Here is a 16,062-nt window from a genome sequence, read left to right as displayed (position 1 = left end):
TGCTCTGCTGTGCACTAGTACAGCATGTTTCAAAGTTTTCACTTGAAGCTGGTCGTTTACTGTTGTTTTTTTTTTTTTTTTTAACTTCTTAGTAGGACCAAACTACTGGAGATGGTTGCAGCTGAGGGAAAAAGTAAAATACAGCGTATACACAGGGTCACTTTTCTCCCACCAAAACTGTCTGTAGGTGCTGTTAAACACAACTGGGCGCCCAGAAATGTGTTCACATACATCTGTATTTGCAAACTGGTGCAGGTGCAAATGTCCCTAAGTAACAAATAGGGAACTGCAAACCTAATTAATTTGCGTTCAGGAATGCAGTATTATGGATGCATATACAGATTGGGTTGGTTTTTTTTTTCCATATTCTATAAAATGTAAATGGACTTTAGGATTCAGAATTTTGAAAAAGGGCTTATCTGATTTCATTTAATTAGTTGCCAGAAATCAGAGAAGGTGATGTTACAATTTCTTGTTTTGTTTTGTTCTCTCTTGTGCAGGAAAATCCATGAAGAAGTGGGTGGAATCAATTGCTAAAATCATCAAGAGAAAGAAAGCTCAAGCAAATGGAATTAGTCATAACATTACCTTTGAGAGTCCACCTCCCCCAATCGAGTGGCACATTTGGCGCGTTGGGCACAGTGAGACACTGGACCTCATGACACTTCATCCCATAGAAATTGCTCGGCAGCTAACACTTCTCGAGTCTGATCTTTATAGGTCGGTACTGAACTAACGCACATCTTTTTTTAGACTCTTTGAGCAAGAAAAAAAATCCTAATTCATATAATCAGTTGGAAGTATGTCCCCTTGACTCAGAAAGGAGAGGAAGGAGGTTTTCTTGCCATCTGTTTGATACCAAATTATGCAAGGCAAAAAAAAAAGTTCTTTTCATCTCCATATCAGACTTCTGCCAACATTACTAAATAAGGGCAGGAAATTAGGACACTAAAATATACAGATAATAGCAACTTGTATTGTCTGCTCATTAAAAGCAAACTTAGTGTTGTATTAGTAAGAAATGTGTGTTGCATCAAAAAAAGATAGCACATTATTTTCTCACCCCATTTCTTTATAGCTGCATAGCAAAGACCCAGCTGTTACACGCAGTAACGTGTCCACCCTGCTTTTTGGTGATTAGCGTAGCTAGCACTAGCTGTGGAGACACAGCGCCAAGAAGTTTGGAGATGCCAGCAACTATAGCACTGGTGTTTCCGGGAACTCTGATCTAGTTCTGAAGAGTTTTTTTTGTTCTGGTACTGTAAGTACTCTGCTGTTTCCTAGCTCCGTTACCTGTGATCGTTTAAATTGAGCTAGCCTTGGTGTGAGGGCACAGGCTATGGCTGCTTCTTCATTTTGCTGGGTAGAAATTCTTTAAGGTCTTGCAAAACTCCCAGGTGAAGCATCCTTTCATGCTTCAGTGACAGCAAGTTTGCTGTTGAAATAGGCCACCTTTCCAGCCGGCTGCTTAAGGTGCTTCAACTTCCTATTTCAAAAATATGTTAATTTTCTTTAAGATTTTTTTCCTTCCATTTTCGGGAGATTGAACTTACTGCTTTGTAATTTTCTTGTCTGAAAATACTTATTCAGAAATGACGATTTCAGTTAAGATACAGGTGGATTTTCTTTTATATTCAAGTACCAGTCTAAAAGTCATTTTAAGTAGCTGTTTTGCAGTAGATTATATTGGGTCTTATTTATGAAATATCAAGCCACAGTTAAGGGAAGAAATAATCTTTTGATACAAACATGGAATATATGATTATTATTTGTATTGAATGTTCTTCTGCATCTTGCTTTGTCCTTAACAGGGCAGTGCAGCCTTCTGAACTTGTCGGTAGCGTGTGGACTAAAGAAGATAAGGAAATTAACTCCCCAAATCTATTGAAAATGATTCGTCATACTACAAATCTTACTCTTTGGTTTGAAAAGTAAGTACGGGTGATATTAGTGTAGTGCCATTAACTCCTGTTGAAATGCAGAGAGAAATGTTTTTCTGCTGTTTGAATTCTGTTGCCTTGAATCTTGAGGTGATTATACACCAGACAAGCAGCTGGCAGAATGTCAGATTCTACTTATCAATATTTCTCAAATTACGTCTTTTGATTAGGTGCATTGTGGAAACGGAGAACTTTGAAGAGCGAGTGGCTGTGCTGAGTAGGATTATAGAAATCCTGCAGGTTTTTCAAGATCTGAACAACTTCAATGGTGTTTTGGAGATAGTCAGTGCGATGAACTCTGTATCCGTGTACAGACTAGATCACACATTTGAGGTAAGTCTTGGGCATCATTCTTGAAAGAACCTAATCAGAATCCAGAAGTGCATCACAGCCATGCATTGCACCTTGTTAAATGAAATCCATATCGCACTCGCCTTTTTGAATGAGAAGTGTGAAATGTTTGAAGTTATTTGTGAGAGAACATTTAAAATGGGCTGGGTGTTTCAAAGGGTTTGTAATGGGAAGTGGAGCTTTTTAGCACATGTTTTCTCATTTGTATTCAGCCCAGTTGATTGCTGTTCAKTAACCTGTCTGAAACGAACCTGTTGCTTCAGTCCAGCGTTTTCTGGATATGAAGGAGGAGGATCCCAGGGACTGGAACACCTCAGCAGCAGCACTTCCTACCTGTGCAAGAGCTGTGGGGAGAGCAGGGCAGGGAGAGGGTGTAGCTAAAACTCAAATTTCCTTTGATCACAAGCACAGTTAAGAACGTCTCAGACAATTTAGATTCTCAGAGGTTGAAATAAATGGTGGCTGAACAGTTCAGATGAACAGCAGGAAGAGAATTTACTACACAGGCAGTGGCTCCATTTTTCACTTGCTAAGGAAAAGCAATGCCCAGAATTTGGCAGCAGTGCCTTCCTTGACTAAAAAGGAAAAGGAAGCTTGAACAAGATGTTTTGAGTTTTGTATGTCTTGGAAAGACCTTTAAGTTAAATTCAAAATTAAATGTTTGTTTTTTATTAAATTAAAAGAATAGGATTATGTTTGTAAGTTGATAGACTAAATAATAGTTTGCTTACAATAGCCTCATGATTCACATGACTGGTTTCTTGCATGATGCTGTAGTTCAGAGGTTTACAAAAGAGATTCTTTCAACATCTGAATTTCAGTTTCTAAGTCTGCGGATAAGAGTTATGGAGGTATCTTGTTTTAGCTAACCGCGCTGTTCAGAAGCTTGTCATTGCTGGTTTTTTCTCTTCAATAACTTAGGGACTACAAGAAAGAAAAAAGAAAGTTTTGGATGAAGCAGTAGAACTGAGTCAAGATCACTTTAAAAAATACCTAGCTAAGCTCAAGTCAATCAACCCACCCTGTGTGCCTTTCTTTGGTAAGTAACACCAGAATTGACTAAACTCTTGTGTGTTGCCTTTCTTAAGCTGAGCCTGATGCAGAAGTTGTTTATTATACAGATTACTGGTATTATTTATGTTGGTTATTAATATTACCTTACTTAGTTTAACACTGCCTCCAAATTGGTGAACTGAGTATGACAATGTCTTGAAGCTGTTTTATTAAACTCTGGATCTCACATTAAGGAGATAAAACATCTTATTTCAATAAGGTAACTGTTCCTGTGAAAATGCAGGCCTCATTTGTTCTTGCCAGCTGATAAACTGTTGGAGCATTAAAGGAAATGGTCTGCTTATGCTCAGAATTGTTATCATTCACTAGAAAGAGTGAAATCGGGGCTTGGAATGAAATATGAACTTTAAAATCCACTTCTTTTTTTTGTCAGGAATATATCTAACAAATATTTTGAAGACAGAAGAAGGGAATCCTGACTTCCTTAAAAGACAAGGGAAAGAATTAATTAACTTCAGCAAGAGGAGAAAAGTAGCCGAAATTACAGGAGAAATTCAGCAGTATCAAAACCAGCCTTACTGTTTACGGATCGAGCCAGAAATTCGGGTAATCAACAATTGAATATCTGTTTCAGGGATAGGAGAGGGAAAAGAACGCACACGACAAAAAATTGTCAAATGTTCTTCTAGTACTAGACCTAATCTTATGAGACCAGTGACCGCTGGAAGAGGGGGAGTAGTGGCTGAGTGGAGGCAGCAGACAGGAGTGTCTCGACAGCGGAGTAGCCTGAACTGGGAATTTGCTTACTCGATTCCATGCTCTCGGTCTCGTTCATCGCCTTGCTGTTGTGCAGCCTGGTATTTGGGAGATTTTTCAGCAATAGAACAGAGTGAATGAGACACACTGACAAAACAGCATAAATTTTGAAGAAAAATCACTCGCCGCTAGCCTAAAATGCTCTGTGTGTGTCCAGTGCGTTCAGTCCCTCAGACCTTCTGTAATGACGTTTCTGACCGCTAACGATCAGAGGACGCGTAGTTCAGGGCAAACTGGGACAGTCGTTCAGCGTGGCTGAAGTTAAGCCAGCGTGGGGATGCCCTGGTGTCAGGGAGCATTATCTTTAGAAATGAGAAAGGATGCTCGAATGGATACTTAGGTAAGACAGACTAGAGAATCCCAGATAATTTAAAGGGATTTAAAGGAAGATGATGAAACAAGGAGCCAGGTAAAGGTAGGTATTTGTATGTGGAGGTAATCGTAATTGAAGGAATAACTTTCAGTACGCAGCCATACTTCCTGAATGTGTACAGCTCGTTGTAGCCTTTCCAGAAAGCAAAGTTGTYGATAACTCTGTAAATCTCAGCCAGTGAACAGCAGCGATCGGGAAGCCATAAAAAAACTGGTGGCATAAAGCAGTAAATGGGCAATAACACCGTTGTGTAAAATGTTATTTGCATTGTCTTTTTAATTGTTGTGGATATCTTGGAAGGGGTTAGAAGATTTACAGCAGTCTAAGAATGGAAATGCGGTAAGTTCGAGGGATGGGCAGTATTCACGCTGCRGGAAGAACAAATAGAAAATGTTGTGACTTAACCATCTGGAGACTCCAGCTGCTGCAGCCACGGAAGCACCTAACACGGGACTGTCAGGCTTTTAGGAAACTTTGCACTGTGCCATGCTCCTGGGGCCAGGCCTGTCCTAGCCGTGCCTTCCTTCCAGGCCTTGGGCCTTAGCTTCTACTACATATATATTCTTATTTTAAAAAACTGTTGATGCTTCTCTCGTTTTAGAGATTCTTTGAAAATCTCAATCCTATGGGGAAGATACCGGAAAAAGAGTTTACGGATTATTTGTTCAACAAGTCATTAGAAATTGAACCTCGAAACTGCAAGCAACCACCTAGATTTGTAAGTCTTTTCCTGTAAATTAAATGTCTAAAATCCAATAGCCACTATGAAAAAAGAAGAGTTAACTCAATAAGCCCCATAAACATATCCTTCAGAATTCTGTATCTTGAGATGATTTCCCAGCAAAACTTGATTTAAAAATATTTTTATTTCAGGTGTTTATAGCTAGTAAAAACATACTACCTTTGGCTTATTTTAGAACAAACATTTTTCCCAAAATCTGAAGTTTTCTTACCATATAGTCATTTGATAGACTATGTGATAACATCATTTCACAATATCAAAAATTCTTATGAAAAGGAAATAAAACGTTTTGAAAAGAAGAATTGTATATATAATAGTATATTGCATTTTCTTTAAGTAAAATATTTTCCATTTTGCCTTTGTCTAATATTTTGCAATGTTGCAAAAGTTGAAGTATACCACAGAATTGACAAGGGAAAATATTGCAGCGCAAAATAGAGTTCAATTTAAATGAGTAGCAATGACGTTTTTTAAAAATTAGCCATTGAAGACCAGAATTATTTTTAAGCTGAACTATAGCTCCCTGGAACACTTGATTTTATATCATTGTAATTGTACTTCTGAGTAATTGGAGAGCTCTCTAATTTTTCGGAGAGCTATAAATCATTTTAGCACTCTTCTGTTAGAGGAATGACTAAAGTAATATTGCAAATACAGCAAGAAAATTACAGAAGTTACTGTTGCAAAAACGCTGCCTTCAGTAATTTCTCTAAGTTTTTTTTCTAAAAATAGATATCCATGCTGCCAGTCTCAGTTATCTGAGCATGAATTCTTTACAGTCCAGGTTTTCCCAGCTAGGCGTTCCGATGGGAATTTCAGGTGAGTCACGTTCCGGGTAACGCGAGGTGGTGGAGTCACGCACACCGCCACCATCGGATGGGAACGTGATTCACCTTCAGAGAGTCAGCTTTGATCAGCGTTGTGTTGCTCCTCGGTCTAATTAGGCTCATTTCACTCTCACTAGTTACCCGTATGTAAGAATTCCATACYGACTAGCCCCGAGTACGTATATAAGGTGCCCCTGAGTGTGTCCTTGGTCTCAGCTGCACGTAGGGGCCTGGAGACCTTCCAGGTACAAGCCCAAGGCACGTCTTGCGCTGCTGTTACCTGAAGCTGTTGCGCAGGCCTGTTGGGGCACTTGAAACAACTCTCTCCTTAGATCGTGACTTGCTGTTCCCTGTATTTTGTCCGGATTGACATGCATCTGAAACCCGACTGTTCATTCTTCATAGCTATGGAAAAATGATTTATTAAGCAGGATAAACCTCCATAATTTTTCAGTAAACTCTTGCTGTATAAGTAACAACAGACTATACCTCAAGTCAATAGTAAAAAGGCTGTGGTACAGTTTAATGTGTATTTGATAAGTGCCTTTTTTAAATATATTCTAGAGATTTGGCAATTTTGCTCTCTGAAATGCTAACTACTAACTGGCTTTACTTTCTCCAGCCTAGAAAAACAACGTACCCCTTAAAATCTCCTGGGATAAGGCCCAATACCGGTAGACATGGCTCCACCTCTGGCACTTTGAGAAGTCACCCGTTGCCACTTGAAAAGGAACCAAGTAAGATAAGTTTCAGTAGAATTACTGAGGCAGAGCAGGAATCAACGGTTTCAGCACCGACTTCTCCAAATACGCCGTCTACTCCACCAGTGTCTGCTTCTTCAGAGTTCAGTGTGTTTTTAGACATCGATCTCAACAGTTCTTTCGGTAAATATGCAGTATGCTTTAATACTTGTTGTTACTGTACCTCAGACTCCCAAAATATATTGGTCTATATGCCAGCCTTAAAAACAAAAATGTTGAAAAGTTTCATCAGGGACTATGAACTTCGTGTGTCAGTGTTACGTGTTGGGCAGTTCGGAAGCCCCTGCTGTACGTAGTTACAGAACAAGTTAGAGAATTTCCCCTCCTTTTGCCCTAAGGAGCTGAGGCAGTGCGTTACGGGAGATGCCTCCCCAGGAGCTGTTCTGCGGTGGCTGTGCCTGCACTAGCAAGTAAGACACATGTGCAGAACGAAACGGTGCCGAGGACCTGGCATCCGAGGACCTGGCGTCCGCGCCCGTGCGTCTTTGGGGGGGTTCGCTCCTTACCAGCTCTAGCGTGGCCCTGCGGACTGAGCGCACTCAGGCGATTCTGGTTTAGCTTCCTTTGAAGGGAACCCAGTTGGTATGGTTGGAGGTGTGAACCGAAGCGTAGGGAGTGGGGATGGTCAGGAGTCTCGCTCCAGAACGGTCTCAGTCAAGAACTGTCACTCCAACGCAGGTGCACCAGTACGCTCCCAAGCTCTGCTTGCAGCTGCAGGCAGCTCCTCCGGCTTGGGAGCAGCTCCTCCGGCTTGGGAGCAGCTCGGGAGAGTCTCGGCCCTGCTGCAAGGGGGCTGCGTACGTGGCAGAGGGGTTGAGCCTGGGGGGGGGGGGGCGCAAGTGCCAAACAAGTTGTACATGGCAAGTGGGGAGGGCGTTTGGGCTGTAGAGGGAGYGAATGACAGCGTGGTAGTGTCAGAACAGAGCATAATAATAACAATGAAATGAATTCCCAGCATAACTTTAAATGTTCAAGAATAGTTTACATAGGAAAATTTAATTCACATTAGCTGTAGATATACTTTGAGGACATGTTGCTCTTTTGAGGTCCTTCACAAGCGTGCTTTACATGCTGTGGTGCAGTTGCAGCTCTTTAGTCTGGCAAGTCTTTAATCCATTTTTTATTTAACAGGTAACAATAGCATCTTTGCTCCTGTCAGTTTGCCACAGTCGAGTAAGTACTATAACTCCATTAATGTTTCACTTAACTCTGCTTTTCCTGGTTTCAGGAGAACTAAATAGTAATTAAAGTGCCTTTGAAAATGTGGGCTGAGTTCATTAAATAGAATTCTAAGTGGATTTTTGTACAGGATTTAGTGTCCAGTAAAGTAGTCTCTGAAGTCTAAAAACTGTCTGACTTGTTCCCAAGGCTGTAACATGATTTTGCTTCTATTTTGAATGTCCTACCCTGATGCTTATTTTGTTTGGCTAATGGTACAAATAAAGCAACCTGATAGTTTAGCCATACCAAATTTTTTTAGTGAAAATAATCATCCTATCACTGGGGAAGGAAGAGGTACTTTTTGTAACGCAGTTGTGAGGGAAACCCTGTATTCGTATCTATGTTCAGCTTCTCTTTTTACTTCCTTAATGCACAGCCGTGTATGCTTTTTTGTGATTGAATTAAAATTTCAAATTGGGGAGCACAGGTGCCTAATATRCTGCTATTGATCTGCCCTGTGCACTTCTAATAGAAGCAGCAAAGCTTTGGTAAAAGTCACAAACATAGGTCAGGGGTGGTTTTGTTTTTTAACTTGAAGCATTTTTTTTCCTCCTTAAAAAGGAAGGAGGACTCGAAGCATCATAAAATGCTATGAGCGTTAGTATCTTCAAGTAAAGCTACTTTCGTGCTCCCTAGGTGTTTATTTTTCTTACAAGGGGTTCATTTTTATTTTATTTGTTTTTTCTCCTCTTTAACATTTCCTGTTGATGCATTTCTCTGGTGCTGGAAGTGGGAGACTGCCTTGGGAGGAGTATGTCTGGTTACAGAAACGAATGGAAGAGAATTTCATACGGCTGAAGTGAATGGTTAATGTTGCTGTTGAGTCTGAAGATCTGCTTATTTGAGCTGCTTCTATTCTGGTTTAATATTCTTGGAAATGTTTCTCAGATATTACATGGGCAGTAAAATATCTGTTCTCTCTCCAGAGTCTTTCTTCAGCTCATGCAGTAGCTTTCCTAAACTAAGCGATGAGCCTCAAAACCCTCCTCCACTTCCTCCTCGAAAAAAGATGGATCAGGAGGCTTCTAACGCTAAGGTAGTTTTGTCCTATATTGAATAATTTTGCTAACAAAACAGCTAATGTCTGGCCAAACAGGACTTGGTTAGCCTGCGGTACTTCTGAAATACAGCGCACCAGTTTTATTTCTGARGTTTCAGATACCCAGCGTCCAAGCTTTGCTAGCTGCTTTAGGAACATGATAACGGTTCAGATCAGAGGTACGGCTGTGCCGGTGTCGTGGCTCTGACAGCACCAAGAGCAGATGTCAAGGGAAGAGTATTAGAAAATACTGGTGGGGAATATCACTGCACACGTGCCCTGTCCCTCTACTCTTCCCTTGAYGGTTGATTTCCGTCACTGTCAGGCAGGATAGGGAGCTAGACAGACCTTTGCTCCCCCCAGGGACGGTCCTTTTTGCGCCCCAGGGAAACGGGCGGCGTGGAGGGCTGCTCCTTCCACCCTGCCGCGGCTCCCCCTCGCAGCAAGCCTTGTAGAGGAAGCGCAGCGCGACTTCATGTGCGGACCTGTTGTAGTCACCCAGGCTACAGTGACGTTTCCCCCACAGCCCAACCACCGCTCGCTGCTGGGTACGTGTTGCGCTGTTGCGCAAAATATGCGTGGACTTGGATGAAAGAGCACTTTTTTTGAGGAACCCCAGAGATCGTCAGTGCCAGCTGCGAAGGAGTCGTTTCTAGCACCCTGCACTGCGTCTGTGGATTTGGCTGCTAGAGCCCACATCTTTCCTYGTTTACAAACACGCTGAAAGTTCGCTTAGCTCTTCCTTCCGCCCCTGGCAGAAGATGCGCTCTTTATCTAAAGCTTCTTTGCATTTCTTACAATGTGTGTTCCCTGTGCGTGTTTTAGGGAAGTTTAAAATCGGATGACGATCCTCCAGCGATCCCGCCCCGGCAGCCGCCACCTCCAAAGATCCAGCCTCGTGCTCCCGCTTACACTACCCCCTTCGAGCAGCCCCTGCACAGTCCGCCGCYGCCGCCCCCCAGGGACCCTCTCCCCGACACGCCGCCGCCGGTCCCGCTTCGGCCTCCGGAACACTTCATAAACTGTCCGCTGAGCCTCCAGCCGCCGCCGACGGGCCGCTTGCACCGAGATGCCGAMTGGTTCAGGGAGGCTAGCACGGGCCCCAGCTCTCCCAGCACTCCTCCCAGCACGCCCTCTCCGAGGGTGCTGCGGCGCTGCTGCGTGATCAGCGCCAGCCACAACAGCCTGGTGCACCCGCCTGCGCCCCCCGTCCCGCCCCGGCAGAATTCTAGCCCTCAGTTACCAAAACTGCCACCAAAGACTTACAAAAGGGAGCTCTCCCACCCTCCTTTGCACAGACTGTCTTTGCTAGAAAATGCAGAAACTCCTCAATGACCTTAGCCATATTAGTCATTGACACTGGAATAGTATTTGTAAAGTTCCTTTTTTTTTTTTTATTTATTCAGAAAAGGCAGTGTATTTTAGTACTTTCACAAATTTATGCTCTTAAAGTGCTGCTGCCTGATGTTTAAGTCATCATGTATGTAAAAAAAAAAAAAAAAAAAAGCTTAAATTGGAAAAATAAGACTACACACGCTCTGGTCTGTGTCTGTTGCGACAGCATTACCCTCAGGTGATCAGTAGCATTGCCTTGTTTCACGTCCTCAGTGCCGACAGTTATGCCAGTATACAAAATTGTATCTTTTGCACTGTAAACTACACTAAACGAATTTAAACTGACATCATTTTATTGCACTGAGCCAAAAAGGTGCGTCTGTGGAATTTTTTCAAATTGGAGCACTAGTGGCCTTTTTTTCTTTTTAAAAGAACAGTGGGATAATTACACAACGTGAGGATGTACAGTGTTACTGATTTTAAACCTCTGGCCACCTGCCTTCTCATTTTGTGTAAGCTCGGAGGTTTGTGAGTGACAGCTACTGTTCTCAAATATTTTGATGCCATGTCTTAATTGCCATTGATTTGCTGCTGAAGAAAAAGGTTGAAATCTAAAAGATATCAAAATACTCGATTTGTCTCGGTTACTTTGACAAAGCGTAAACAAGGACTACCTGGGTCAGCTATCGGAAAGGATCCCTAGTACTTAGCATGCATCTTGTTCAGATGTGCCTTTTTGTTTTGGTAGGCGAAGATGTCTTAAGCTAAAGAGTTGTCTACTGTTTTGAGAACAAAGCTATATGCCATGTATGTACAATTGTTTATATTGTATATTTACAGATAATGCTAATAACCTGTATAAATTTAAGTGATTTGAGGCCTATAATACAGTCTGCTACTCTTGCAATCTTATAGTCAGAAGTGTTTCCTCTGGCTTAGGAACAGTCTTGCCTTCCAAACCTAATAACTTTCTTTAGATCTCACTTAACTTAATTGTGAATCCATTTTGGAAGTTGGTAGCATTTAAACCAGCAAACACTTAAAGCTTTATTAAACTTTTTAAACTGAAAAGTGAATGGAACTTTTATTTGCCAGTTGAACTATTTGTTTGAACTGGTGAGAGAGTGAGTCTGTTTTACTGGTAGTACTGTAGCAGCATTTATAAAGTGGCCAGAAGCCACATTTTATTTACTGGTTTGTGGCCTTTTACTGTGCTTTGTATCAGAGTTCTTAACAAGATTAATAAATCACCCCAGTTTTACTTTTTAAGAGATTGAGCAGTGCGTGTTCCTTGTAAGGACAAGGTTGGGGCTTGGATTTGGTGACTCTGTGGCAAATTAATTGGGCCTGTACAGTRCCGTGAGCAGAGCTTCGAGGGAGTTAAGCCTGATACGGGAGAGCTCCCTGAGAGTTTAACCTTTCCCCCCGCCAGTAACCCATGAGAYGTTTCAGCCCCTCTAGACGGGGAAGTTGTCAGAAGAAATTTTTTTTTTTCTGGCTCCTTTCTGGAGCTCGAACACCATGGTGGGATTTAGAGCAGCTCAGGCTGCCGGGTCGCTCTCTGGCTGCTCATCAGCCTGCCTATGCGGCTGCCACCGTCTCGGGCGTTTGCTTAGGGGAGAGGAGAGGTGACGTCTGGGAAGGGGAATGGATTTTCTTCTCCCAGTAAGATGCATCTTGCCGCCTGTCTCTTGGACATTCCTCACCCGCTGCCCGTTTCCCTTGGTGCCCCTTTCCTGACAAAGAAAGGGCAGAATCTCTCTGAGAGGTTRTACTGAGGGCCGTTCACAGACGAGGCAGAATATACTTTATAAGAGAGAGCAGCAGCGTTTTGTAAAAATAAAGCTCAGAAAGTCTCAAATTTGAGACACATGAACTGGGAGTGCAGGCAGGAAATGGATGACGCCTTGATTATAGTTGTTCTTCCGCAGCTGAAAACAGCTCTTACATCTCTTCTTGAAGTGTAARTTTGGAAAGAACTTTTATGCTAATAGATGGGTGGTGAAATTCTGCTCCGTGAAGTAGTCTCCTAATGCWGAACTGTCATGCTCTGCGGGTAGAAAAGGCAGGCTGTCAGATTTCGAAATTCCAGTGATCTACAGAATAAGCTGATCAAATTAAAATTTTGATTTATTTCTGTGTAATAACTCTCAAAAGGGGYTGGAGAATAAGTGACTTGGTCAGTGCACCCTAAGGAGTAACAGGCGTGGCCATTTCAGATCCTGGAAAACATTGCAGAAATAATTCAGTTCTAGTCTGCAAGTGGAAAAAGTAAAACTCACTTTGATCAAGTTGTTAGAAGTTAAGTCGTTGGTATTCAAGTCCTCACCAGCAGCTATTGCTAAAAGATGAGTTATGTTCTTCATACTGTCACACAGAAGTGTGGGGAAAAAATCTCTTTCAAAGCTGAGAATATGTATGTGTCAGCTTTATACCTTTCTGTACAAGTGCTTAGACCGGAAATACTTTCAATATCTCATATTGAAATGCAGCATAACTTCCAATTTTGGTCCTTGTTCAGCAGTCCTTATCAGATGAATTTAATCTGCACATCTGCTGATTAGGAATGGCTTTAATGTGTAGCAGAGCGTTTTACTCCATCGGGACCTTTGTGAGGTTCCAGTTTGTAATGCAATTCAGAGAGTTCACACTTGCGGAAGAAGCAGCGTACATTTATTAGAACTAACCTTGAAATGACGCTGCACCGGGGAGTACTTCTTAGAATAGCCTTTCTTTTTTAGGTGCCAACTTACATTTTAGGTTGACATGTATTACAGAAATACATGGGGGCTTTAAAAGAAGATGGCCGCCTTTTAAACTTGATTGTGAAAGAGTGCTTTGGGGCAGAAGTTCTGAATTCCACACCTCAAACCAGTGAAAATGAAATACCTAACCCAGAGTGGGGCCCAGAATGGTTTGATTAGGAAAAACGCTGCTGCAGATAAAAGAAAAAAAGGTCTCAAGCCTTGGCCATCGTTCTCTAGTAGACCAACGCTGGCAGAGGTCGGCACTCCAGACAAAAAAGGAGGAGGTTCACACCATTTAATCTGAAGTATACAGATGGCAGCATGATTCGGAAAAGAGGCCTCGCTTACAGATAACTTGCCACATGGTTAAACTGTCCTCCAAGCATAACATGAGCTGGAAAATATAAAAACAAAAGAACCATTCCAAAGCAGGGTAGCAGCAGCGCTGCCAGCAGTTTGAAAGTACAGCGGGTACAGAAACAGACGTTCCCAAAGTAACTGTTTTGCTATGGAAGTGGTTGGAGGCAGTTGGATTCCCACCAGTGTGGTTCAAGGGCAAGCCAAGATAGCAATAAATTATCATTTCAGTTAGTTCATAATTAGAGGGATGGATAAAAAGAGCAAAAAATGCTAGAGGAAGAATGTGAAACTGCTGGTTTTGAAGCTGGCTTCTGTGGGAAAAGGCAGTTCCTTCAGAAAAGTGCAGATAAGCAGATGGAATGTGAAGACATTTAACAGCAAAAGAAACATTTTCTAGTTGTTTTCAATGATCCTATTTTGAGTTGCTGAGTTTTAGCATTTTCTCCTGCTCTGGAGCCTGAATAATTTCTTTGGGCTATGACTTGGCTATAGCAGATCAAAAACAAGGAAGGAAGAAAAAAAGAAACAATCTTTTGCTCTTTATTTTTTTCCAGATTTATTCCAATTTTTGAAAATATACCACAGGTTAAGATTCTGAATTCCAAGCAAATGCAATAACTCCTCCTTGGGGAAGGGAGTTAACATTAGTATGAAATGTTAAGAAATAAAGTAGTAAGAGCTTTTCCCCAGAAGTCCACGGAGAAATATCAACAGAAAGCCTTTGCACTTAAAAAAAAAAAAAAATGTTGACTCGCAGGCAACTCATGTTCAGCTGCTTTTTAAAAATATTATAGAAGTTTAAATGTTGGATGAAGGTCTATAATGCCTGTGACTCCTGTTGATTTAAATGGGACTGCGCATGCACAGTACTTGCAGGCTAGAAGTCTTTGGCCGTATTGAATAGCCTGTGAAATAGATAATTGCTTACAAACAGGCAAGGAGATGCTGGAAAGTCTGAACATGCTTGCAGATTTACACAGACGTGCACACACAAACTGAACATCTCCAAGAGACACTCAGGTGCTTTAAACATAAGCACCTGGTGCTATCCCAGACATTCACACGGTGCTGGCAGAAGGTTTCCAGAGCACCAGATCTCTGGTTTTCAGGAAAAGCAGCTGGAGATACTCTAGGGTAAGGAAAATGCCAATAGAAACCCAAATCTAGGCCCCAGGATCATTTGCCTGATATCTCCTGAAAACTGAGTCAAAATGGCTCAAGTAAGGGTAGCAATTAGGCTCTATGGGAGGCAAAACAGGTCTTTGAAATCTTCAAACTGACYGCTGCAGAGTCGAATTGCAAAACTGCAACCCAGCGAACTTGGGGGCAGATCTTGTGTACGGTCAAAATCCTCACCTCTGTGACCTACCCAAACTGCGGGGAAAGGCGAGGAGCTCAGCGGTAAGCAGGGAGGAGGCAGAGGGGGAGCTGCTTCGCTTCTCAGCAGATAGGAGCAGACACCCGCCTTGGAGCTGGGTTCATCTCACCGACCTGCTCTGCCTGCTCCAGCTGCACTTTGGGATATTGCACCTGGCCGGTTCAAGCTGGGGACAAAAAATCATGGTACTTTTTTTTTTTTTCTTAAGCCAGTTCAGATCTGGAAGATTTTCTTCAGCGCTGTCTTTTCCCCCAGCTGGTGCTTAATGCGAGCTTATCCTCTGCAGACACTGATGGGTTAATCGGGAAGGCTTGACTTACTGCCAGTTTCGCTTGTGTATGTGTTCAAACATGAGGTGACACAACTTTTTCCATCTAGTTTCCAAATGAAGGTTTCTCACCTCTTCCCTTGAGGGAAGTCTGACTTTTGTGGAGGACGCACGCAAGATCTTAGTAACACGATGAGTAATGGCCGATCGTTCTCTCTCCTGCAACAACGAGAGCAGTTCATGTGGTTGCTTTACGCTCGCTCCTGCGCTGTGAACAAACAGGAAAAGCGAATGAACATACGCTTTTCTTTTAAGCAAACACCGCTCAGGATACCCTTTCACCCAGTGCTCTATTTACAGGACAGTTGGTCAAAATGAACAAGCCGCTGGCGCACGTTATCGCCGGGGCTGCTCCCCCCATCTCGCACACAGGCCTACCGCAGCCGTGGGCAGGTACGGTGTTACATGAACATGGTAATACATTATGTTATTGCGAACCTTGCAGGAGGTCCGAAACCCAGTATTTTTCACCCTTTTGTAGCCAAGCCGTGCTGCTGCCGCCAGCCTCCCCTGCRGAAGGTGCTGAGGTGGCCGCAGTGACCGCAAGCTGGCCTGGGGTGCTGGCACTTGGCCTCTCCGCGCCCCACCTGCACAATAACGTTTTAATTTCTTGTGGAGGCTGCGAGCATAAATACAACGGGGGTTCGGGTGGGGGGGGGAAGCGCACTGTGGCCGCTAAAGGGGCTGTGCAGCGCCAACGCAGCCCGCGCCCCCGCCGGTAACGCTGAGGGAAGCTGGGCTCACACCGGCAAAACGACTTTTAGGAAACCAACCGCCCGAAAGGCGGTTAAATCTGCGTGGTTTGGGCCCCGCGCGGCCGCCGGCGCCGC

The 16,062-nt window shown here is 42.9% G+C and overlaps 2 protein-coding genes across 2 annotated transcripts in view; both read left to right on the top strand.

Annotated features, from left to right (window-relative positions):
* SOS2 (SOS Ras/Rho guanine nucleotide exchange factor 2) overlaps positions 1–10,544 on the top strand; it is a 56,048-nt gene extending 45,504 nt beyond the window's left edge. The window contains exons 16-26 of the mRNA XM_026056068.1: positions 501–720; positions 1,812–1,931; positions 2,111–2,273; positions 3,213–3,330; positions 3,739–3,911; positions 5,096–5,212; positions 6,686–6,947; positions 7,163–7,234; positions 7,956–7,997; positions 8,972–9,081; positions 9,910–10,544. Coding sequence (XP_025911853.1) covers positions 501–720; positions 1,812–1,931; positions 2,111–2,273; positions 3,213–3,330; positions 3,739–3,911; positions 5,096–5,212; positions 6,686–6,947; positions 7,163–7,234; positions 7,956–7,997; positions 8,972–9,081; positions 9,910–10,419 — 1,907 coding nt within the window. The 3' untranslated portion in view covers positions 10,420–10,544. The remainder of the gene's footprint in view (positions 1–500; positions 721–1,811; positions 1,932–2,110; positions 2,274–3,212; positions 3,331–3,738; positions 3,912–5,095; positions 5,213–6,685; positions 6,948–7,162; positions 7,235–7,955; positions 7,998–8,971; positions 9,082–9,909) is intronic.
* Positions 10,545–12,275: 1,731 nt separating this feature from the next.
* VCPKMT (valosin containing protein lysine methyltransferase) overlaps positions 12,276–16,062 on the top strand; it is an 8,491-nt gene continuing 4,704 nt past the window's right edge. Inside the window, exons 1-2 of the mRNA XM_026056107.1 lie at positions 12,276–12,382; positions 15,533–15,625. Of these exons, the coding sequence (XP_025911892.1) occupies positions 12,291–12,382; positions 15,533–15,625 (185 nt within the window). The 5' untranslated portion in view covers positions 12,276–12,290. The remainder of the gene's footprint in view (positions 12,383–15,532; positions 15,626–16,062) is intronic.

This window comes from Apteryx rowi, unplaced genomic scaffold (genome assembly GCF_003343035.1).
Source record: "Apteryx rowi isolate R43461 unplaced genomic scaffold, aptRow1 scaffold_13, whole genome shotgun sequence".
Lineage (NCBI taxonomy): Eukaryota > Metazoa > Chordata > Aves > Apterygiformes > Apterygidae > Apteryx > Apteryx rowi.
Note: the sequence above shows the minus strand (reverse complement) of the source record. Positions and strands in the feature narration are given on the sequence as shown.